The sequence below is a fragment of the Lissotriton helveticus genome, chromosome 10 (assembly GCF_964261635.1).
Source record: "Lissotriton helveticus chromosome 10, aLisHel1.1, whole genome shotgun sequence".
Lineage (NCBI taxonomy): Eukaryota > Metazoa > Chordata > Amphibia > Caudata > Salamandridae > Lissotriton > Lissotriton helveticus.
The window spans coordinates 196376995-196400339 of NC_136071.1; the positions used below are offsets into that span (position 1 = coordinate 196376995).

Consider the following 23345-nt stretch of genomic DNA (forward strand, 5'->3'; position numbering starts at 1 on the left):
AGTCAACAACCAGCCCATGCTCCACATGAACGGAAAGAGGAGTGGTTGATTTTACGCTGGCTAGAGGGATTGGCCAGGAGCAAGGGAGCCAGCTAAGGACACAGAAGCCTTGGGGCTCTCCCCCATCCAGTCTTCCCATGCAGTGTCTGGGTGTCCCAGGGAGGACCTGGCCCCCAAATCATAAAAATAAAACACTGTATGACGGAGCATGAACACGGCAGGAGAGCTGCTACTTACCTATTCATTTTCCCAGCAGGGGGGCATGGCAAAATGCTCTGTAGGCCTCCATTTTCATATTTTTTTCTTTTCATGGTGCCCTGAGAAAAGGCAGGGGTGCCACCATTATACTGGCAAAGTGTTGTGGGGTGCCGTAGGGAATGCAGCAGAGCGCCAGGTATGTTATTTAAACAGCAACTCAAAGTCTCGTTAGTCATTAAATTCATGACCCCAGGTGAAGTTTCATTGACTTTTAAGTACTCCTGGAGCTGGAGCTATTATTCTGCAGCTCAGGAGTGCAGGGACCACATGTGGTTGGTCCTATGGCTGCACACGTGGCCTGAGTACAGTAAAGATGCTGACACACGTCAATTTGATTTGAAATGCTTTATTTAGCATATGTTATTGAGTAGGATTATTGAGAAATATAGAAAAGGTTTTAATAATGATAATGATTGCATCGAATTGTGGTTATTGATTCCATTGATATGATAGTGATTTTTAACCTGCGAATATTGCCATTATAATATGGTGACCCCTTGGCAAAGTCAAAAGGCTTGCCGTATATTATGATTTGGTGACCCCTCGACAAAGCCAAAATGCTTGTCTTATATACTGATATGCGGACCCCCTTGACAAAGCCAATAGGTCATATTTATATTGTGATGTTGCATCTGTTATAGGTGGGGGGGGTATTGTGATTAGGGTGAACACCCACCAGGGATGACATTATATAAAGGTGTTACCAAACATATTTTCATCTAACTACTATATATATTTATAAATTAATACATAGAATTTCACTGCGTGTGTGAGCACGTGTTTATGTAATAAGTGTACGTTTTCGTTTTCAAAGAAAACACACTGACTGGACATTAATTTATTGAGTGTTGTTATTGCGTACCAGCGGATGGAGATTACTATCCCACATCACCTTCACTGAGTATGCCTTGTAATGCTCTGTTTTGTTACCCCGAAAAATCAAGTGCTGCAATGTTGCACTGGATTTCTAGTTAGGAGACAATTGTGCACCTTTTACTTATGCAGGACTCACATCCAGTAGAACTAATAGCCCAATTTCATTATGCTGCCTCTGAAGACTTGCATAAGGACTACTTGAACACAATCAACAATTGGAAAACAAATGGGGCAATGTAGCCATCCTCAAAATGCCATGGCCTTGATTGACAATCCAGCCAAACAATTGCAAACTATGACAAATTCACGAAAACCAATGGCAGGCATTGGCTGACCTAGTGTTCCCTCTCTGAGCTACTTCTTACGGGTACTTTTTTTAAAGTGTTGGTAAAATGAAGTCCCCCCTTTCAGAAGTGCAACCTAAAAACGGAATACAGGATTAGTCAAAGAAATGGGACATAATTAGAGAAACAAGGGGATGTGATAGCAGGACACTGGTAAAAAAAGAGATGGGTTGACAGAGCAGGGAGCTGAGAGAGAAGACGGGATAACAGCAGTGTCAGACTGGGGACAAAAAAATCGGTCTGGGTCCAAAATAAAACTGGCTCCCCCTAGGGATTTAAATATCTATAAAAGTGGCCGACAATTGCAAATCAGGCCAGTTTAGGACTTGTAAAGGTACACTGAATAGGTACTCTGCAAAGTATTGGAGACTACATGCTCTTGTGTTTGTTGCAAACAATGTTTGAAGTAACATCAGGGAAAAACTGTAAACCTGGCCCACCTGGAAATAAGACAGGCCCACAATTTGCTAAACAAAAACAGCCAACAGACTTACCTCTCATACCAGCAAATGGGTAACTGCCTGATTGTACTATATGCCAGTATGACCCTAGATGATAGAACAAGGACCTGAAATAGAATCTTGGCACTGCTGTTTGGATGCAGATAATATTAGATACATCATCACAAGTAATTGCTCACACTAGTCTAGCAAACACTGGTCTGCTCCCAGGAAACCTAAAAGAACTAATGCTGGCAGAACAAGTTGCATGAAAGAGTCAAGAACTCACGCTTCTGGTAGCAGCCCTCGCCGTAGCTCTCCTTCACCTCAGATGGAAGACCGCTCCAAATATTTTCTAGCCCCTTTTTGAAGACCTCTACATTTAAAATTTCAGTTTTGAAGGCCCCAGGTTCGATGATGGACACTTTCACTCCAAAAGAAGACAGTTCACGCCTGCATCAACACAATTAGTATCAGCGTCAACCACATTTCTCCCAAGGAATGGCACAGCTGGAAATGTAACATTGAGGATGCTTTACCTCCAGGGGCCATCAAACATTCTTTTAATTATTTAAAAAGCTGTTCAAAATTATATTTTAGCATGTGTCAACCATCCTGTGGGGTCTGGAGACTCTGGCACAGATCATCAAAGTGCCTTGGAACATGTATGTAAACTTTTTAATTGATGTGACCCTAGTTTTTATGATAACCAGTCTGCTAATGGAGAGATCCCACTATTCAAATGTACAAAAATTTGAAGTTAATTTGCACGATGTATAATACATTTATTGACTGACCTGGCCCCACCAACAAGTCCCATGATAGACTAACCTAGAAGGATGTCACTCTACATATTTAAGAAACTCTAGTCTAGATTGCAGGGCTCTAATTTCACTGCTCTATAGAAGTGTTATACAGATTATACAAATAACTCTAGTGAGAAACTGATGTAAAAGAAGGGAAGGTGTAGTACTTTCATTAACTTAAGACACTGTCAAGTTTGTTTTTAGGTGTTACAAAACTGTGCAGCAGGGAGTGGCTGATCCATGCAATGCTGGTAACTTTGCCAGAGTCTGCTTTACTGTGGATCACAAATTGGTACTGTTCGTAGAAACCTTGTGTGATGCTTTCATATGACAGAGAATACACAATGATACATCAAATCAATTATTCATCAGTGTAAAAAGATATCAATTAGCAAATATACATACAAAAGTGGATAAAAATACAATAATCCAGTTAATCAAAAAGCACAAAAAACAAGGTAGAACACAGTTTACAAACATTCAAATATGCCCAAGGTTCAACATTTCTCATCATTCTAACTTTCCCATGAATCTGGCAATAGAAACACAGATCATCTCAGTTTGGAGTAATTGTAAATATCTAAGAGCTAGAAAACATTGTAAAAAGTTCAAACCTTTTATCAAAGGTAAAATGAAACACTTCACATGAATAGCATACTACCTACAAAAAAATACTACATGTAAGGTGCCTAAATTTGGAGACATGATCACAAAGGAAGAGGGGGTAAAGATACTGACCAGTTTGTTTCAAAGGAAAAGAAACAAGAAAATGAAAAATGTTAACAGTACATTGTGGTAAGAGAAACCTATGCTGCTGGTTTGTTATCAAGTTGAGAAACAGTGAATGCAACAGCCGGTTAACAGTCCAGTGTGGCTGAGGACAGCCGACTTTTTGTCCTCACAGGTAATTTTTGTATTACTTTTATATTGGGTAAAAAGAGCTTTAAAAGTATGACTGCTAATTGAATGGAGGGGATTGGGTCATCAAAACGCTTGCTCACACCCATCTCTCTGCAAACCTTCTTGATGTACTCCAGCAATTGGATATCTCTTGCTGAATCTAGGCCTATTTATTATTCATTTATTTAAGAAGCTTATAGAGCGTGCAGCTACCCAAAAGGATCTCCCAGCGCTAGAGGCAGACAGTAAGCAGAGATGCTAAATCAAGCAAGAGACACAGCAACATAACCATTTGACAAAAGGGCTCAGTCAGTGCAGGTGAAGAACCTGGTTTTTAGGTTCTTACAGAAGGTAAGCAATGAGTTACAGTTCCTAAGAGCTACCAGAAGAGAATTCCAAAGTTTTTAACCCAAAAAAGGAGAAGTTGAGTCCCTTAATATGAGCTCTACGAAACCTAGGCTTGATGTACAGTGCAAGGTTAGCTGATCTCAGAGATCGGGAAGGGACATCCGGAGACACCAGATCTTGGATATAAGAAGGGGCAAGACAGTGTCTAGCACAAAACATGTAACATAAGGCCTTGAATTTAATCCGTTTATCAACATTCAGCCAATGTAATTTGTGGAGCAAGGGAGAGATGGAAGCATATCTCGGCAGCCGAAAAAGAAGTCGGGCGGCCACGGTCTGGATGATCTACAAGCAATAAATCAAGACTTTATCAGTGCCCAGATACAGTACATTCCCGCATTTCAATCTGGAATCCAATCTGTTCATGTCAGCTACTGACATGAACAGCCAAAAGAGTTTTAATAAATATTCTCCGCCCTCTGTAGATCAGTTGCATTAACCTAGCCACAGACATGGGGCATAACTTGCTGCTGATATAGGAGGGTTGCCGTTCCGTGAGTTCAGTGATGGCCGCGGTAGGGAGACGGGTAGCATTCTTGATGGAACACATTCCTTTACTGGCTTGCTGGGGAACCTCACATCGCGGCAGGTTCACTCTGCGTCGTTAAAGCCTAATTTTAACAGAATTCGGTGGCCGTGCTGACGAGAAAGTTGTGTCTGCCATTTTGTTTTTCCTTTTATGCCTCATAACACCATGCTCATTTTCTGCTGCCTCAGAATACCGCTGCTTTTCATATAAATACAATGGGGCAACTGCAGTAATAATTCCCCTATAATTCTTCTGGTGTCTTCAATAATACTTCTCGATTTTGGCAGAGATTCTGACAATATTTTTTCACTATATCTGCCGGCCACCTTTTATTTGCTACTGTGCCCCTTTCGTTAACTGACTATTTGAACGACATAAGTGTAGGACCAGGAACCTTCATCTCAGCACCAGTAAACACCCGACTACCAAGAATAGCACCAAAGTTACTACTCTTAATCCTTTCTCTGTTCTGGAGGATATGGAAGACATTGGAAGTGCGTATCAAGAATCTTCCTCATAGTCCTCTAGCTTGACGGGCTCTCACTCCACCTCTATGACCAAAATGTCCTCTAACCTGCGTACAACTTCTAATATCTCAACTCATAAAAGAGTTCAAAAGGACACTCCCTCGCCCAAACAATACCCTATTATAATCTCAATAGAGCTTCTGCTTGAGGAAATCTGGGCGCTCAAACCTTACATGGAGGAAATTAACATGCAACTTCAAACACTGCATGAACAATGGACTTACGTGGAGGGAGAGTTAATCAGATGGAATGAAGGGTTAAGGTACACTAGGATACTGTGCTCATTGAAAAGATGTTGCAATCTTAAGTCTAGTCCTTAAAACGCATGCATAAGACATAGGAAATCGAAACAGGAAAATTAATATATGCATTCATTGTTTGGCTGAAGGAGTGGAGGTCTTCGGGTCCATATCTTTCCTGCAATCCTTTGTTCTCAAAGTCTTAGACCTGCCTACCTCCCCTCTTTTGAATATACAAAGGGAACACAGACTTGGGCATTCTCCTCACTCTGCCTCAACTACACAGAAACCTAGGGGAGTAATCATTTATTTTTTATAATATTTGGAACTACTCAAAGTTATCAAAAGAGCCAAAGGTCGTATTTCATTGTCTAGATCCAACCGTTTTTTGGCACAGGACTTTACCAAATCTATAACCGACAGACAGAAGAAATTTCTCAATATCAGACCAGCTCTCCATGTCAAATTTGTTTTATTCCACCCTTATTTATTCAAAGTTACATACAATAGCAAAACTATCACTCATAAACACCCCTCCCTTCTACAAAAATGAATTGCTAGCTGCAGGGGAGAGGCGATTCTCCCAAATCTACTGTTACCTGATTTTATGGAATTTGAAATATTCTAATACCTTCCTTGCAATCAAACTTTTAAATGGCATTTATCTATTATGCTCAATGTTTCTCGCATCATATATGTTCTTATGTGTTGTTACTTGTATTCCTTCTTTTAGGTATGTTCCATATCTCTTCAAAATTACACGAATGTTGTTTTGTGTGGTTTGGTCTTCCCTCCTTTGCCAGCCGGTCAGTTTGGTTGTGTAACCCACATTTGCATGGCCCTAAAATCCTCAAATGTTTGTATGTTTGCAGTCTACTTTCTTTTCTTCCTAATTCTTCTTTTTCTATTCTTCATTCTTTCTCTTCTCATGATCACATTAAGCTTTTCTTATATTATCCTTTTATGCTGTTGTTTCATTGCTTACTTTTTGAACTTTTTGAATTATTTATCTATATCTCATTGCTTTTTCACAGTTATCGTTATATATCAAATGTTACAAGATTCTTGATATTTCCTAAATGGCCTTAAGTATTGTTTCATAGAATATTATAGCCTTATAGGCTTGCTGCAGCGTTAATGGCCCGAGCCGAAGGCGACGAACTTTAACAAAGAAGAGGGACTTTAAAAGCCGGTATAGCCCTGCTACGACGGGCTATAAGGCTATTAGAACATTCTGCCACTAGAGGGCAGAATGTTCTAACAAATAAAACAAAGCCTTCAGGGAGCGAGAGGGGATTGAAATTCCCTCAGGCTCCGTGAAGCTTTTGTTCACAGCCAGAGCTGTGAACAAAGAAACATCGGAATATTGGAGCTCTGGGCTTATACCAGCCATTATAAGCCCGGAGCACTCTATTGTTTTCAATGGAGCTTCCAACGTTCCAATGTTCTAATATGAAATAAATCCTTAGATATTCAAGTTATCTCCAAGGACTTAGATTCCATGGACAGATGGGTTATTGCATCCATGACTATAAATCAAATACCTGTAACCATTTTCAATGTCTATGCCTTCACACATTTAGATAGATATTTCTGGCCTGATGTTTCATCTAAATTGATGTCTTTAAATGCCAACTATTTAATTTTTGATGGGGATTGCAACTTGGTTATGGTCTCCTTCACTGATCGTCACTCAAATTCCAAATGTATCCAATCACCCATGGATTCACAATTTACATCTACTGTAAACAAGATATCACTCTAATCAATGCTTTGATACCCTGTAACCTATCCCTACAAGAATACACTTTATGTCCCCTGCCCATTTCTCATAATCAAGAATTGCCTATCTATTTGTCTCAAAGTCTCTTGCACAACATATTATGCACTCAGAAATTGGTTCAATATTAATTTCTGATTATGCCCTTTTCACACTAGATTTAGATCTTATCCCGTTACTCCTGGCACTAAACGATGGAGATTTAACAATTCTCTTCTCAAGGATCCTAATTTTACACAAAACTTTGAGAGATTTACAAAATATTTTTTTATTGATAATGAGATACTGGATATTCCCCTCAGACTATCTGGGATACCTTTAAAGCTGACTCAAGAGATGTAATCTTTTCTTTTGTAGCCCACAAGAAGAAATCTTCTTCCAAGAAGGTAATTCAAATTCTGAATCATATTGAACAATTAGAACACACTTATTACCTTTCTAAATCTAAAACCTGTCTGGAGGAATGGAGTCAAACTAAATTTGCCTTTAATAATATTTCCACAGAGAATGCTACTTCATATCTCCCAAAAATCCGGCACCAAGTATTTTGGAGGATAAAATAAAGCTGAGAAACGTCTTGCTAATTGTCTCAAAATTAAAAAAGATTGGACTAAAGTAGACTCCAATTTGTCCACCACTAACCGCACGGTTCATAAAAATGAAGATATACTATCTGAACTTACTAACTTCTGCCTGAATTTATATACTCCAGAATATCATGTTAATCAGAAAGCTATTTTTCGATGTTTATCATCTATCTAACTACCCCCAGATCCTGATATATATTTTTCCTCACTAGATGAAGACATTCTTATTGCTGCCATTCTCATTGCTATCAGTCTATCAAAAAGGGAAAAGCCCAAGGACCTGATGGATTCACTACAGAATTGTATCTGTGTTTCTCCAAACCTCTAATTTCTAAATTATATCAGCATTCTGCTCACTTTATATCCTCTAACTCTGCTGGAGGTTTCTTTCACGAAACAAAGATCCAACACTAGGTAAAAATTACAGACCCATTTTCCAAGTCTTCACTTTTTACTGCTTAAATTAATAGGAAGGTAACAGTCTGGCTTTATTGAAGGTTGACGTATTTCCGTTAACACTAGATTATTTTTTAATGTTTTTATGAAGTCCAAATCATATAAATATTCTTTAGCAGCTATTTTTCTGGATGCCAAAAGGTGTTTGACTGAGTTAGTTGGCCTTTTATTTTTTTGTACTCTCTTGGTTTGACTTTAGTCCTAAATTGATTAATCTTATCTCCTTTCTATATTCTTCTCCCAAGGCCTCCATCATTGTCAAATGTCTTACTTCTCTGTCCTTTTCACTTTATTGCTGTGTTCATCAAGGATGCCCTCTCTCGTCCCTATTATTTATTTTTTCCCTAGAGCCCTTTTTGCTAACAATTTGTATGAACGCAGGCATTAAGGGTTTTTAATACGGGGAAGACAGCTAAACTTTATTATATGCAGATAATATTCTTTACTTCATTTCACATCCACAAATGTCTCTACCAGTATTTTTGAATGAAGTTACAAACTTTGCTTCTCTTTCAGGATATAAACTCAATGCGGACAAATGTGAAATTCTCCCTTTAAATAAACTATGCTTTCATGCTGATTTAGCTTCTTCTCATTTTCTTTGCTATCACGATAAAATCAAATACCTTGGTTTATGGTTTAATGTTTCTTTAAAAGAGACAGTTTATCTGAATCTGAAAGGGGTTTTCACAACCCTAACATCTCTTACATCTAGATGGAATTTTCTATTCTTATCTTGGTGGGGACGTTAGGATATGATAAAGATGATACTACTACCTATAATGCTTTTCTATCTTTCTAAATTTCCTTTAAATATTCCCTGCCTTAATTTTAAAAGAATGTATTCAATTTTTCCCAAATTTTTATGGAACAACAAAAAATCTTGCATGTCTCTTCAAAAACTTAAATGCTCCAAACATATGGTAGTTAATTTTTCCAATTTCCATTCTTACCACACAGCATTTTTCCTTAAACAAGCCTCTTTTTCACTTATCGAAGAGGAATCTATTATTCCTCCCCTCTGGGACGATATGGAATAAAACATTCTTCACCCTTTTTCTGTTCGAGAATGTTTATCTTTTAATCAGAAATGTCAATCCTTATCTTCCTCTATTCTAAAAAATGCATGTAAAATTCTCTGCCTTATTTTTGTCTCCCATCAGAATATCAGAGAACAATTTCTTCAATCCTCAATTTGGCATTAAACATACACAAAATAGTTTCATTATTTATTTTAATAAGTCTTGGCATGAAAAAGGTCTAAGATGATTCATCAACTCTTTGATATTGATTCTTGCCTTATTTTTCCATTAGCTCAATCATACTTTTCCTTGCCATCCTCATAGTATAATATATATATATATATATATATATATATATATATATAATTAATATCTGTGGTATATGATCATCTCCCAGATAATATCCCTTTTACTTCTCCTGCCCTTTGTTAAACTCTCCCTCAGCATCACAAATATTTAATAAACTAACTACTTTTTCCAGAAGATCCGAGATGAAGCAGATGTGGAACTGCAATGGAAACCTGAATTTGAATTTAATTTGAATTTAAAAGGCTTGTATAGCGCATCGTACACCATTACGGTTTCTTGGCGCTTTAGCGGCATGCAATAAATCAGGAATGGGACATTTAAAGTGGGAAGGCCTGAGTAAACAGAAAAGTTTTCAGTCCCTTACGAAAAAGGGAATATTGTTTTAAATTTCGCAGGTGGTCCGGCAGGGAGTTCCAGAATACCGGAGCCAGAAAGGAGAAGTTGGAACCTCCCCATTTTTTTCTGGTAAAACGGGGGACTTGCAGTAGGGCCCGATCCGACGAACGAAGGTGTCTGACAGGAACGTAGTTGGTTAGGAGAGAGGAAATGAAGGCCGGGGCCATTCCTTGTCGTGCCTGAAAGACCATGCACCCCATCTTGAAAAGCGAACGCTGCCGGACCGGCAGCCAGTGCAGTTCCTTCAACAGAGGTGTAGCATGATGGAACCGGGGGAGGCCATACACCAGCCGAGCTGCTTGGTTCTGCACAAGCTGGAGTTTACGAAGGCTGTATGCCGGAATGCCGTTGTAAAGGGCATTGGCATAGTCTAGCCGGGAGATGACCAAGGCAGACATAATGAGTTTGAGTGCCAGAGGGGAAAAGAAACGGGAAACAGTGCGGATAGTTCGAAGCATAAGAAAACAAGAAGAAACAACAGCACCAACCTGTGAGTGAAGAGTGAGCTGGTGGTTAATTTTTATGCCCAATGTTTTTACCGTAGAAGAAGGAAGGGGGGAGGTACCGAGAGTGAGGGGCCAAAAGGAAGAGTTCCAGGGACTGGGGGAGCCACCAGTAAGCACCAACTCGGTTTTATCCGGGTTGAGCTTCAGATGGTTGTGGCTCATCCAGTCCCTGATAAAAATCATAATAGACTGAAAATTAGAGATAGCGTGGGGAGAAGAAGAAAGGTCAAAAACCAGCTGGAGGTCGTCCGCATAGTTGTACACCGCGACCTCCCGCTGCTGGAGTGCAAAGATCAGAGGGTAGATGTAAAGATTAAACAATAAAGGGGAAAGAGAGGAACCTTGGGGAACACCACAAGTGATCTTCACAGGGTCTGCCGTGAACTCTCCCAGCCGGACCGCCTGTGTGCGATCCCGCAGGAAGGACGAGAGCCACACTAGTACTGACCCTCCGATTCCCGCCGCTCCGATACGTGAAAGCAAGATGGAATGGTCCACCGTATCGAAAGCGGCGGAGAGGTCGAGGAGCACCAGGGCTTGATGTTTATTTTGGTCCCGACCCTCCCTGAGGGTGTTTAGGACCGACACCACCACAGACTCGGTAGAGTGTTTGGGGCGGAAACCAGCCTGGCAAGATGCCAGGCCACCCGTAGCCTCAACATGGGAGCCAAGCACCGCGGCAACATGCCGCTCAAGCACTTTGCCCAGGTAAGGCAGCAAAGAAATGGGCCGGTAGTTGGAAGAAATAGCTGAGTCGGCCCCTGGTTTTTTTAAGATGGGCACAATAGAAGCTACTTTAAGGGCCGGGGTCACAATTCCCTGTGAGAGGGAACTGTTTAAAAAGATAATCGGGGGCTGTGTGCAGACCGAGAAGATCTGCTGCAAGATACGAGCCGGGCAAATGTCAGCAGGTGATCCCGACTTAACTTTTAGCAGAATTTCCCGGAACCTAGTTTCCGTGATGGAAGGAATTGATATTAGACTGAGCGGCAGGGCTGGTGGGCAGGGGTCGGCATAAGAAGCGGAGGGAGGGGGAATGTTATTTTTAATGTTAAGCACCTTATCCAAAAAATAAGAATTTATTGAGTCACAGAGGGTTTGTGTAGGAAGGGGTTTGGATGTACTCCTGTCTGAGAAAGCTAACTCCTTAACTATCGAGAAAATTTCTCGTGGTTGATTCTCAGCTGCTAAGATTTTTGATGAGAAATAGGTGGATTTAGTTTCAATGATAGCTTTCTTATAGTCCTGCCGTAGAGTTAAGTAGCGAATTTTCAGAAGGGGGCAGTATTCCCTTCTCCAGAGTCTTTCAGCGCGCCGAAGGGACGATTTCTTATCTTTAAGATGAGTGTTCTTTAAGATAACCTGACCTATATACCTCTTTTTCAATTCCTATAGGGCAGCTAATGCAATCTAAACGTTATTTTTTATTTACAATAGACTCTATCTCTCCAGCTGCTCTACATAGAATATATCCTACCTCCTCCTGTTGGTCCTGCAATACCACCCCCTGTGACCTATTTGAATGTCTTTCCACATATCAATCTTGGTTAAAAGTCCGGAAGCAGATAGATTATATTTTTCACACACACATCCCTTTTACTTTCAACAACATTTTTCTTGGAAGCATTTTAGAGGACTGCTCTTCTCATTCAGACAATGTTGATGTACTGGATTTATTTCTTGCAGTTGTGTTTCAGCAATTCACCAAAGCATGGAAAGACTCTTCTACTATGTCTTTTCAAGCCTGGTGGGATGGTGTCTGCAATAATCACAGGCTTGACACAGCATATGTGAATCCAATATCTCTTGCCATCAAAAAAGACCTTCTTTTGTTACCCATGATGACATTCCTGGACTTTTCTGCAAAGGCTGCCAGCTGCATAATCCTCAGATTAAAGAGGATACATAGTGATGTGTAAGGCTATTGGCAATGCCAATGTACACATATTAGTATCCTATCCTTTCCCAAGAAAGGTACTGTCCAGTACTGAGTAACAGCACTATTTTTTTTTGAGCGGAAGAGTACCGGCACTTCGAGGGAAATGTAATACTTTTAATTGGAGAGTACCAGCACTTCTCAGAAACAAGCAGGTACTCTGTTACTGAGTCCCTGGACTTCTATTTTTCCATTTAAAGCACCGGCAATGTACACATATTATATGCTATCCTTTCCTTAGAAGGCCACGCAAACTAAGCATCCTATGATTCTGAGGGCTAAATACTCCCCAGCTGATGGGTGGAATTTTGGGATAAAAAGTCTTTCCGGCACGCCGGCCTCTGTGCGTAATTCCTTTCGTCTGATTTGTTTAAGTAGAGAAGCATAGGACTGAGGCACTGGTGGTGAGAGTGTTTGAAGTGGTCTTGTCCGCTTCGTTCACAGGAGACACGCCCTACTCTCAGCTGTTTTCAAGGGGTGTTTTCCATTTGAAGCACAAGCTGCCATAATATAGGACAACTTTGGCTATTTGGCAGCTTCCAGAGGCTGTATTTGTGTCCTCTACTCTACCCCTCGCCCCCCCCCCGCCCCTCTAGAAAGAGTAGATGGCGCTGGGAGCTCTTTGAACTTTTGTAGCTTTAGCACGATGGACGAATGGCTGCTCTCTTTGAGGTGGGGGTCGGAGACGCACAAGCGTGCTAGCTCCATAACTTTAGAGTCTATATTCAGCACCTAGGAGGATGCTGTTTATATTTCAGCTTATTTTCTCCAGTACTTTGCCTGCAATTTTTTGAGAGTTATAAAATGCTGATTGGTGGTGATATTTCCTGGATTCTCATGGAACATTGACTTTGTTGCTTATCTTGTGGATTAACCTTGGAATATAGCTTGGAATCAAGTACATGACATATGTTTTGTTTACTCTTTTACAACGGATTGCCTTGCTCGAAGAAACATTGTGTATTATTATATGGCACCTCTTCAAAGGCATTGACATTTGTCTATAAATAATCAAGATCCTTTCTCAGCATTGATGCTGTACACTTTCCCTCACAGAGTTCTGAGAATCATCAGATACTTGACTAATGGTTCTTGGATAAAGTATTTATTTAGGCACATACTATACTATACTGTGGTATGTATGAGAGTTTCTGTGCGTATAGTCAAGAAAGCATATCTGCATCAAGGAAGAAAGTGTGGATGGTAATATTTTCTCTTTGCTTTTTTATCTTTTAAGATTCATGCACTGTCAAAGAACCTTTAAAGAACCTTTAGCACAGACATTGCGTAGTGGGTCATTTATGACTCTTAAAAAGAGTACTGCGTGATATTAGGTACCTATTGACTTTTCCATACCTACTAGAAACAATCTGTATAGGGATTTTTATTAGTGATAATTTTTTCAGTTCTTTTCATACAAGCCTCGCTCCTTGCTGTTCTCTTCCCATTAACTTTTCCCTTGCTTGATCATCCTAAAACACTGGACCTTTATGGTAAGCAGAATTCATCAAAGCTACCTTCTTGTAGTTAGATGGGATTGCTCTTTCACTGCAATCCATATTTGGGGTGTGCCAGGGGTTTAAGTGGGTAGTGCCAGAGACAAAAGCAGGGGGGCTAGTGGTAGATTTTAGTGACGGCTGTTTAATAAAAGAACTAGGCATCTATACTAATTTTGTTTTAACAAATTAAGCACTGAATATTATTATTTATCATCAATGTATTTACTTTTAAAACAACCCATTATCTCAACTGAATGAACTAGTGTCTTCATCACACACTGCTAATCCAGTAAATGTAAACTACCCATGACTACAGAAACAAGCACACCACAATTTGATTGTTGGTTTATAGTTGCTTCAGTCATTTACTTTAAATGAAAATTACGCACTCACAAGAAAACGTAAAACCAGCCGGATGCTGTTTTAATGGGCAATCTAAGCTCAGATGGGAGTATCAAAAGCAGAATAATGTAAAGATATGCATGTTTTCATTTTGCGTACATCTGGAAAGTTTACCCTCCCACTTTCAAATGTCACCAGCCGCCACTGATGCCATCCTCTTTAGTAGACATGGCGGTCCACTCTCGATGCTTACATTCTGGAGAACCACATTTATAATCTAGATATAGGCCATAGTTGATAGTCCAAGGCAATAATTAGCAAAAGATAAATTGCAATTTTTAAGACACTCACCTCAGGCTGTCAGAGAAAGCTTCCACTCCAAATTTGGAAATGCTGTATCCTCCTCCCAAAAGAGACAGCCTGCCTGCTATACTGGACATATTGACGATCCTTCCACAAGCCTTCCTCACATGAGGAAGTAAGGCAAGTGTCACGTCTATCATACCGATCAAGTTCACATTTATCACCCGCCTGAAGTCGTCCACCGACAGCCACTCATTGAGAGCTACTGGGCACGCAACCCCAGCATTGTTTACCAGGCCCCAAAGCCCTGCACAGAAAAGAAGAAAAAAGTACAACATGTAAGACCTCCAGTGGTCTGAGAGTTCATAAATAATGCACTGGACCTCCCCAGGCCTACAAGAGACAACACTCACAATGCAATGCTTAGTTTGTAAAAAAAAAAAGAAAAAGTGCTAGGGCCCTCATTAGGAGGCCATTGCAGTTTCCACCACCCATTGCCGCTGCCAGAGCTGCCAATGACAGTACCAACATAACTAATAACCATCACACTCACACAAGTATGACAATTCAGACTATTCCAGGCCCCCAAAGCTATAGGAATGGCTTGGAAGGCAGATATTAGTCATTTTAAATGCATGTTAATTAATAAACCGCTGTTGTGCACAACACTAAATTAGACAAACAGCGTCTCCATGTGGCATATTGTTATAAATGCCAGGGGTGACAATTAAGTGCCATTGGTCGGCATCAGAAACCACCAGCTCCAATTAACCACTGCCACAGTGGAACTAATAGCTGTGTTTTACTGCAGGAGACTTCAACGCAAAAACTATTGTCTCAGATCAAGACCTGGGGGAGTTGGTAATGGTTCAAGACCAGTTTCTCTTAAGGTGGGTATTTATGGATGAAATGAAACAAATAGTTCAAAATATGAATCCAGCTATGTAATTTGGAGTCCAATTACTAAGTATTGTTACATCCTGCAACTGTCTCCTGCCTTGCACTTTTTTTTTAATGAGTCATTTCGAACAAGTGATGTATAAAAAGAACTTAAAAGATCTCGGATCACACATCTTCGATCACACATCGTCGAACAAAAACCTAGGCTCAGATTTACTATACTTTCAGGCAATGAAACACAGCAAGGGAACTTATTGCGCTGTGTCGCATGAAAGGGACACAATATTTACTAAGATAAGGCAAACGTCTTTGTCTGTGCACTGGCGCTTTTCTGTTAGCCTGGCACGAATGCAGGCACCCTTGCGCCATGCCGCAAGGTACCAGTGTTGTGATCAAGGTGGTTTTTGTACAGGAAGGTCTTCCTGCACAAAAACAACTACTTGGAGGTACATTCATTTGTGTATGTGTGCTACAGAATGATACAGATCGCAGCACACATGCAAGAAAGCAACAAGAAGCAATACAGATGTGTCTCTCGTTACAGAAAGGTCACTAAGGAGCTCCTGTTTGACACAAACCCAGATTTACTGACTTTACTGAATCTGGATTTACCTCAAAATATATGGGTAAATGCACAGGAATGCCCATGCTCCACCTATATAACTCCTTCTCAGCGCACGGTTACGCTAGGCTGTGCAAGGCACTATATTGCATTCATTTGTGGGTTGAAAGTGAAGCAATGCTGCACAAATATCAATTTGCATAGCTTTATTAATCTCACTTAAGCACTTGTGTTGCCTTGTGTCGACTTGCGTGGCGCACGGATAACACAAGTTCTTGGTAAATCTGTCCCTAGTTTCAATCTACATGGTGATAAAAACTACTAATTTGAGGAACATACACAACCTTATTAGTTGTAGAAAACACCGTTCTTGAGGTAATGGACAAAAATGTGAGGCCTGCTCATGTTATTAGATACAGTTATGGCCTACATAACCCTTGACCACATCACCTTATTGCACAGGCTGCGTTGGTTGTAGGAGAGTAGGGTCTGCTTTCCTATGGTCACTCCACTTTTTGCTTTTTGCTTTACTGGTTTTCGACTTAATGTGGCTTTGGGCCTGCTAATCAGACCCACAGCCCAGCTGTTCTCTGTTCTCTCTCTAAATTCATACCATGTACTTTAGGTACATATCCAATTGGGAATTGGGTCACCTTTGTGAGCCCCTGTACAGTGTACCTTAGGTACCCAGGGCATAGGTGAATCCAAGGCCTACCAGGGGCTGCAGCATGTATTATGCCACCCCGGGCTGGCCCTCCACATTGACACAACTGGCTGATCCCTCAGCTGGGGCAAGGTCTTGTAATCACCCCTTGCTTAAATATAGTATCCCTATATCTAACATTATATATAGACACATATGCACCTATAAGTCACTCCTACGGCAGGCCTTAACAATCCTGGAGGCAGAGTCCTTGGTTTTATGTGAGATGAGGCTCTAGCATGAGCTGAGCCTGTCTGCAGCTTTCGGAACCATGTCCTGCTAGCGGTTCTATGATATAGCCATACCATATACTCTTAAGTGCATTATCATCCTCGCGGTTGAATGCTAACTTTGGTTTGGCTTTATCAAAACATGCCGTGTAAGGTGTCATGCGCTTTGGAACACTACCCCCTCGCCAGTTCTGGCAACGGGGGTAGCATTCCACCCTTCTAGAGGGAGAAGACATGTTGTTCCTACTAATCCAGGTTAAAGTTAACCAGAGCCTCAGCATCACAAAATGGATGCTGCTGCCACAGACACAAGTCTGACCTCCTGCTGCTGGGAGTCCTTCCAGCGAGGGAGGCTTGGACAATAGGTTTCCTGTCTTGGGAGGTTCTAGCACCACCCCAGGCAGGCCATAGTGTATTGGGATAGGGAGGGCTGAAAGAAATGAGACACTGCCTGGGGCACACAAGGTGCTCCATGCATAGTCCGGTTGAAACCAGTTGCTGGGGCACTCCAGCACCCCAGCCCCACCCCAGCCCCAGCTCTGGCGCGAAACTGGACAAATAGAAGGGACCTAGCAGGTAATCCAGCCCCTCAGATTGGTATATAGGTAGGAGCTGAGTCAAGAGACTTTAGATTTATCCTGAACTGAAACTTGAAATGAAACTCTGGACCTTCGACATTCTACTGAACATAGAAGACTGAGGAATCTCCCTTGTGGTCCAATCATAGAGCCTGACAAGAACGAGACTTCCAGACTTCCTTGAGCCCGATCCACAGCCACAGCAAAGCTGAGACCCGTGGAGGCGACGAGAGATGTGGGACTGGCCATCTTGAAAAACATGCACCTTGCTACTTGTGCAGCTCCCGAGGCACCCTCGAAGCCGTGCATTGGGGATTGAGAAGCCCTAGCCCCGGGCACCTTCTACACCAACGCACATCCCTCCACACTTCACGAGTGCCGCGTGGGGCCTGCTAGTGTTTTTGTGCTTGAGGCGTCTGTCTGGTCACTTGCCCGTTGGTTAGTGGCCTCTGTGACGATGAACCTACAAATCTACACCACTGGCCTGGTTTCTCCAGGCTGGCCCTTGCTTCCCTGAAAAGGAGAAGCCCTGCAGACCTTGCCGGTCTGCACCAGAAGCCATCTTTGATTCCTGCGTGGGTTGCCTTTGCCAAGGCTTGTTGACTCCAATCCAGAAGCCGACACCGCCGACAGCTAGATCCTTTATGGGACAGTCCGTGCCAAGCTCCTGGTTGTCTTCGACACCTCCTGGACCACATGGCTGCAGAGACAAGCTTCACAACATCACCTGATTGCTTCACGACATCGCCTGGTTCCTTCCTGGTTCCTTCCTGGTCACTGGCTAGAGACCCAGACTCTGCCCCTTCGGCTTTCAGGTACTCTTCATCCTCGATCCGCCCTTGGATCCACCCGGACACTTCTTTCCTGGTCGCCTGCAGCATCTTTCTTCAAGGCTCCATAGGATTCAGCAACGAAACCCGACACACTTTGACACCTATGCTCCCGCTTCCTGTGGGTGAGGTAACGCGAGTACTCCGGTGCTCAAGTTCAAGTTCAGGGATTTGTATAGTGCACTACTCACCCAGAGGGTCTCAAGGCGCTTGGGGGAAGGGGGTGCATTATTTAACGAATAGCCAGGTTTTATGTTCCTTCCTGAAGGAAATGTGGTTCTGGGTGAGGCGGAGGTGTGTGGGGAGACAATTCCAGGTTTTGGCCGCCAGGTAGGAGAAGGATCTTCCTCCCATGGTGGATCTTTGAATGCGTGGGACTGCAGCGAGGGCTTGATTGGAGGATCTTAGTTGGCGGGTCGGTGTGTAGAAGGAAAGTCGTGTGTTGAGGCATTCGGGTCCAAGATTGTAGAGGGACTTGTGTGCATGTGTGAGGAGACGGAACGTTATTCTCTTGTTGACGGGAAGCCAGTGGAGGTCTTTCAGGTGACCGGTAACGTGAGTTTGACGGGGGATGTCCAGTATGAGTCTGGCTGAGGCGTTTTGGATGCGTTGGAGTTTTTTCTGTAATTTGGAAGTGGTTCCGGCGTAGAGGGTGTTTCCATAGTCCAGTCGGCTAGTGACCAGAGCGTGGGTGACAGTTTTTCTTGTTTCGGTGGGGATCCAGCAAAAGATTTTTTTGAGCATACGAAGTACGTTAAAGCAGGAGGATAGGACGGCGTTGACTTGTCTGGACATCGAGAGGGAGGAGTCTAGGATGAAGCCCAGGTTACGTGCGTGGTCTGTGGGTATGGGTGCCGTGCCCAGGGCCGATGGCCACCATGAGTCATCCCAGGCAGAGGGGGATGATCCTAGGATGAGGACATCCGTTTTGTCTGAGTTAAGTTTTAGGCGGCTGTTTTTCATTCATTCGGCTACTTCTTTCATGCCTTCGTGGAGGTTGGTTTTGGCGGGGTTAGGGTCTTTGGTAAGGGAAAGGATCAGTTGGGTGTCGTCAGCGTAGGAGATGATGTTGAGGTTGTGATGTCGCGCGATGGAAGCGAGGGGACTTATGTAAACGTTGAAGAGGGTGGGACTAAGTGATGATCCTTGTGGTACTCGGCAGATGACTTCGGTGGCCTCTGATTTGAATGGGGGGAGTCGGACTCTCTGGGTCCTCCCGGAGAGGAACGAGATGATCCAATCTAAGGCTTTTCCTTGTATGCCGATGTTGCTTAGGCGTTGTATGAGGGTGCTATGACAGACCGTGTCGAAGGCGGCGGAGAGGTCAAGTAGGATGAGGGCAACTGTTTCTCTGTTGTCCAGTAGTGTTCGGATGTCGTCTGTCGCTGCAATAAGGGCGGTTTCGGTGTTGTGTTTGGCTCGAAAGCCGGACTGTGAGGAGTCGAGGGAGTTGTTGGATTCAAGGAAGGCAGCGAGCTGTCTATTGACAGCTTTCTCAATGACTTTGGCAGGGAAAGGGAGGAGGGAAATGGGGCGGTAGTTCTTGAGTTCAGAGGGGTCCGCTGTGGGTTTCTTCAAGAGTGCGCTGAGTTTGGCGTGTTTCCAGCTTTCTGGGAAGGTAGCGGAGTTGAAGGAGCAGTTGATGATATCACGGAGATGGGGTGCGATGATGGAGTCTGCTTTGTTGAAGATGTGGTGGGGACAGGGGTCGGTTGGAGAGCCTGAATGGATGGAGTTCATTAGGCGGATGGTGTCTTCAGTGGTGATTGGGTTCCAGGCGTTAAGGATGTTAGGGGGCGGTTTAGGTTCGGAGGTGGGTGGAGTGGACTGTTCTTTGGAAGTGTTCTCAAAGCTGTTATGTATGTTGGCGATTTTGTTATAGAAGAAAGAGGATAAGGAGTCGCAGAGTTCTTGGGAGAGAGTGATGTCGTTTGAGGCTGTGGTGGGGTTGGTAAATTCTTTGACGATGTTGAATAGTTCCTTGCTGTTTTGGGCGCTGTTGTCGAGTCGATCCTTGAATGCTGACTTCTTGGTGCATCGGATCAGTTGGTGGTGTTTGCGCGTGGCTGTCTTGAGGGTGGTCAGGTTGTCAGTGGTTGGGTTTTTTCTCCATGTTTTCTTGAGAGTACGGCATAGTTTCTTGGATTTCTTAAGGTCTTCGTTGAACCAGGACGCTCTTTTGCTGCCCTGTTTGGTTTGGTGGTTTTTCAAGGGTGCTAGTTCGTCAGCGCTGTGAGTGATCCATTGTTTGAGTTTGGTGGCCGCTTGGTTTGGGTCCAATGGGAGGGCGGGCGTGTTTTGATTGAGCGATGTGAGCAGTTGGTCGGTGTTGATTTTGTTCCAGTTTCTTCGTGGAATAGGTTGTGGGGGGTTGTGGGTCGAGGTAGTTCTGTAGCTGAAGTGAACACAACTGTGGTCCGTCCAATGGAGAGCTGTGGTGTGATCGAAGGAGATGTGCTTGCTGGCGGTGAAGATTGGGTCGAGCGTATGTCCGGCTAAATGGGTGGGGGTGTCAACAAGTTGCTTGAGACAAAGATTGGCCAGGTTGTCCAGAAGGGTGGTGGTGTTGCTGTTGTTTTTCTTTTCCAGGTGGAAGTTGAGGTCTTCCAGTAGAATGTAGTTTTCGGAGGCGAGAGCATGTGGGCTGATGAAGTCAGTGATGTCTTCGCTGAATTGTTTACAGGTTCCTGGTGGTCTGTAGATGAGGGTGCCTCTAAGTGTGGTCCTGGGGTTGGTGTGGATCTGAAAGTGGAGGTGTTCGGCGGTTGTAAGGTTATCGTCGGAGCTGGTCGTGATTCTGATGGTGTTCTTATGGACGATGGCGATGCCTCCTCCTGTTTGGTTGTTGCGGTCTTTTCGGATGATCTTGTAGCCGTCTGGGATGGCTACGGCGATGTCGGGCGCTGAAGAGGCGTTCATCCAGGTTTCTGTAAGGAAGGCGACGTCCGGTGAAGCAGTGTCGAGTAGGTCCCAGAGTTCAGTGGCGTGTCTGTGGATCGAGCGAGTGTTCTGCAGGATGCACTTCAGGTTGTTAGGGTCGGGTCTGTGTGTGGGGTTAGTGGATTTGGTGGGGGTCTTGTTGCAGGCGAACTTGCAGGAGTGGCAGGCGAATGGGCCGTGGGTATGTCCTGGGGCAGCCTCGTAGCATTGTGATGTGCGTCCGGTGTTAAGGGCTAGGAGGGTGGCGAAGTCGTACGTTATGCGGGTGGAGAGGGGTTCGCGGGGACCAGGGGGTTTGGCGCTGGGCGCGGTCCAGGCGCGGACGGGCGTAGACGGGCTTACCTTTGGCGGGCTACGATGCCAGATGCAGGAAGCTGAAGCCAGGGAGCGACCGCGTCTGACGGAGTCAGGACGGTCACGGCGCTGCGGTGAGAGAGGTCGTCAATATCTATCCTGTGTGAGGGAGGGTCAGCTGGGAGGCGGGCGCTGGGTGTAGGGGCGGGCTGGAAGGCACAACAAACAAGATGGCGGTAACAACTAAGGAAACACAATGTAAATGGGGTTTGCAGAGGCGCAGGCACAATCAGGCACAGACAATTACACAGTGCAAAGCGAGCCCACACAATCGTCACAGTAAGCAGTATTCTCCAAGTGGCACAATGTTACGCTATATTCGGCAATGCGGCAAATTAATGAGTTCACGAAAGAGCGCAGGCACCAAAGGACGCAATGTGGCAGCAGTATCACAGTGAAAGCAGGCTACGATACCAGATGCAGGAAGCTGAAGCCAGGGAGCGACCGCGTCTGACTGCTCCTGTGGGTATTAACTATCCTAGTGTCCTAGTTTTTAGTAACTTTCTCCTAGTCCATCCGGAAGTGTCCTAAAAGAACTAGTTTCCAATTCTTTTGTTCCCATTATAACTATATGGTAACTCGCGTGTATGTGTTAAGACACTGCACACGCCTCCAGTGGGCCTCCTGCTTCCTAACCTTTGGTAGTACAGCGTAGCCCCAGCGATTCCCTAGGCCCTAGGCCTATTCCTTGTTTGCGACGTGGTTCTTATACCACTATTTTAGTATATGGTTACACGTGCCCCTAGGGCTCTACTGTATATTGTGCAACTTATTGTATGATAATTAAGTATCTTGTTATGTGCTTGTGCCTCTGACCTCATAAAGAGTTCAGAGGGGTTGTGTTAGTAAATAAATATATATATTTTATATATAACCTGTGTGGTGTCTTTTCATTTGATATTAAAGGGGTTACATATGGTAAAACAGCTGGCTTCACATGCCCTCTTGAGTTTAGCCTAAGATTGCTCTGTCCATGCTACCACTAGGATAGCTGGTCTATAAGGTTGACTTTACAACCATCACCATAAGGGTTGTTTGAACTGATACAGGGTGCCCACTAGAAGAGTGGACATCACATATCAGGCCAGCTTCTCACATAGGTGTCAAAAGCATATGAGTTGGCTACAAAACCTTTTTCCTCCTTGTCCTATTGGATAATTATACTCCGGTGCAAACGGGAAGGAAGTCAATGGTTTGCCCATGTCATTATGGATTCCACCAGGGCCATGTACTTCTTCATCATTAATTATTATATATATTCAGCCCACTTAATGAGATTCTCTGTGAAATTGGTGTGTCACTTCATAATTATACTGATGAAACACTGGGGCCTTAATTATGAGTCTGGAGTTCCATGGGTCACTAAACTCGCAGGGGTGAGCTATGGAGGTCTCCAGGCCGCCCTATTAAAATTAGGGCGGTCAGACGGCCATTGCCATGCCAGAGCCGCCAGGGAACAGACAATCCCACCAAGAATATTACAAGTTTCCTTTCCACCGTAGTTTTCATGGCAGTTCCACCACTGTGAAAACCATGGCACAGAGGGAACAGGGCCCCCTTATGTCTCTGCGTCCTGTCATACATAGAGGAACTGTTTTTGGCATTCCCATTGCGGTGCCCATTTCCAGGGCACTGCCATTGTAATGTCAAAAACAAAGCTCTCCAGACAGGAGGAAACGCCTAATCTGGCAAGCTGGTGCCCTGACTACAGCTTTGGCAGAGCTGAAGCGGGGAGGACCCGGTGCCGCACCGCCAAAGTAGTAATCAGCCCTAATTCTTCACCAG

General features: G+C 43.5%; 1 protein-coding gene across 1 annotated transcript in view; it reads right to left on the reverse strand.

The window, feature by feature from the left end:
• The window catches only part of LOC144785116 (retinol dehydrogenase 7-like), a 59682-nt gene that overhangs the window by 30980 nt on the left and 5357 nt on the right, over nt 1-23345 (reverse strand). Inside the window, exons 2-3 of the mRNA XM_078664209.1 lie at nt 14512-14770; nt 2208-2371 (exon numbers count right to left, since the gene is read on the reverse strand). Of these exons, the coding sequence (XP_078520335.1) occupies nt 2208-2371; nt 14512-14770 (423 nt within the window). The remainder of the gene's footprint in view (nt 1-2207; nt 2372-14511; nt 14771-23345) is intronic.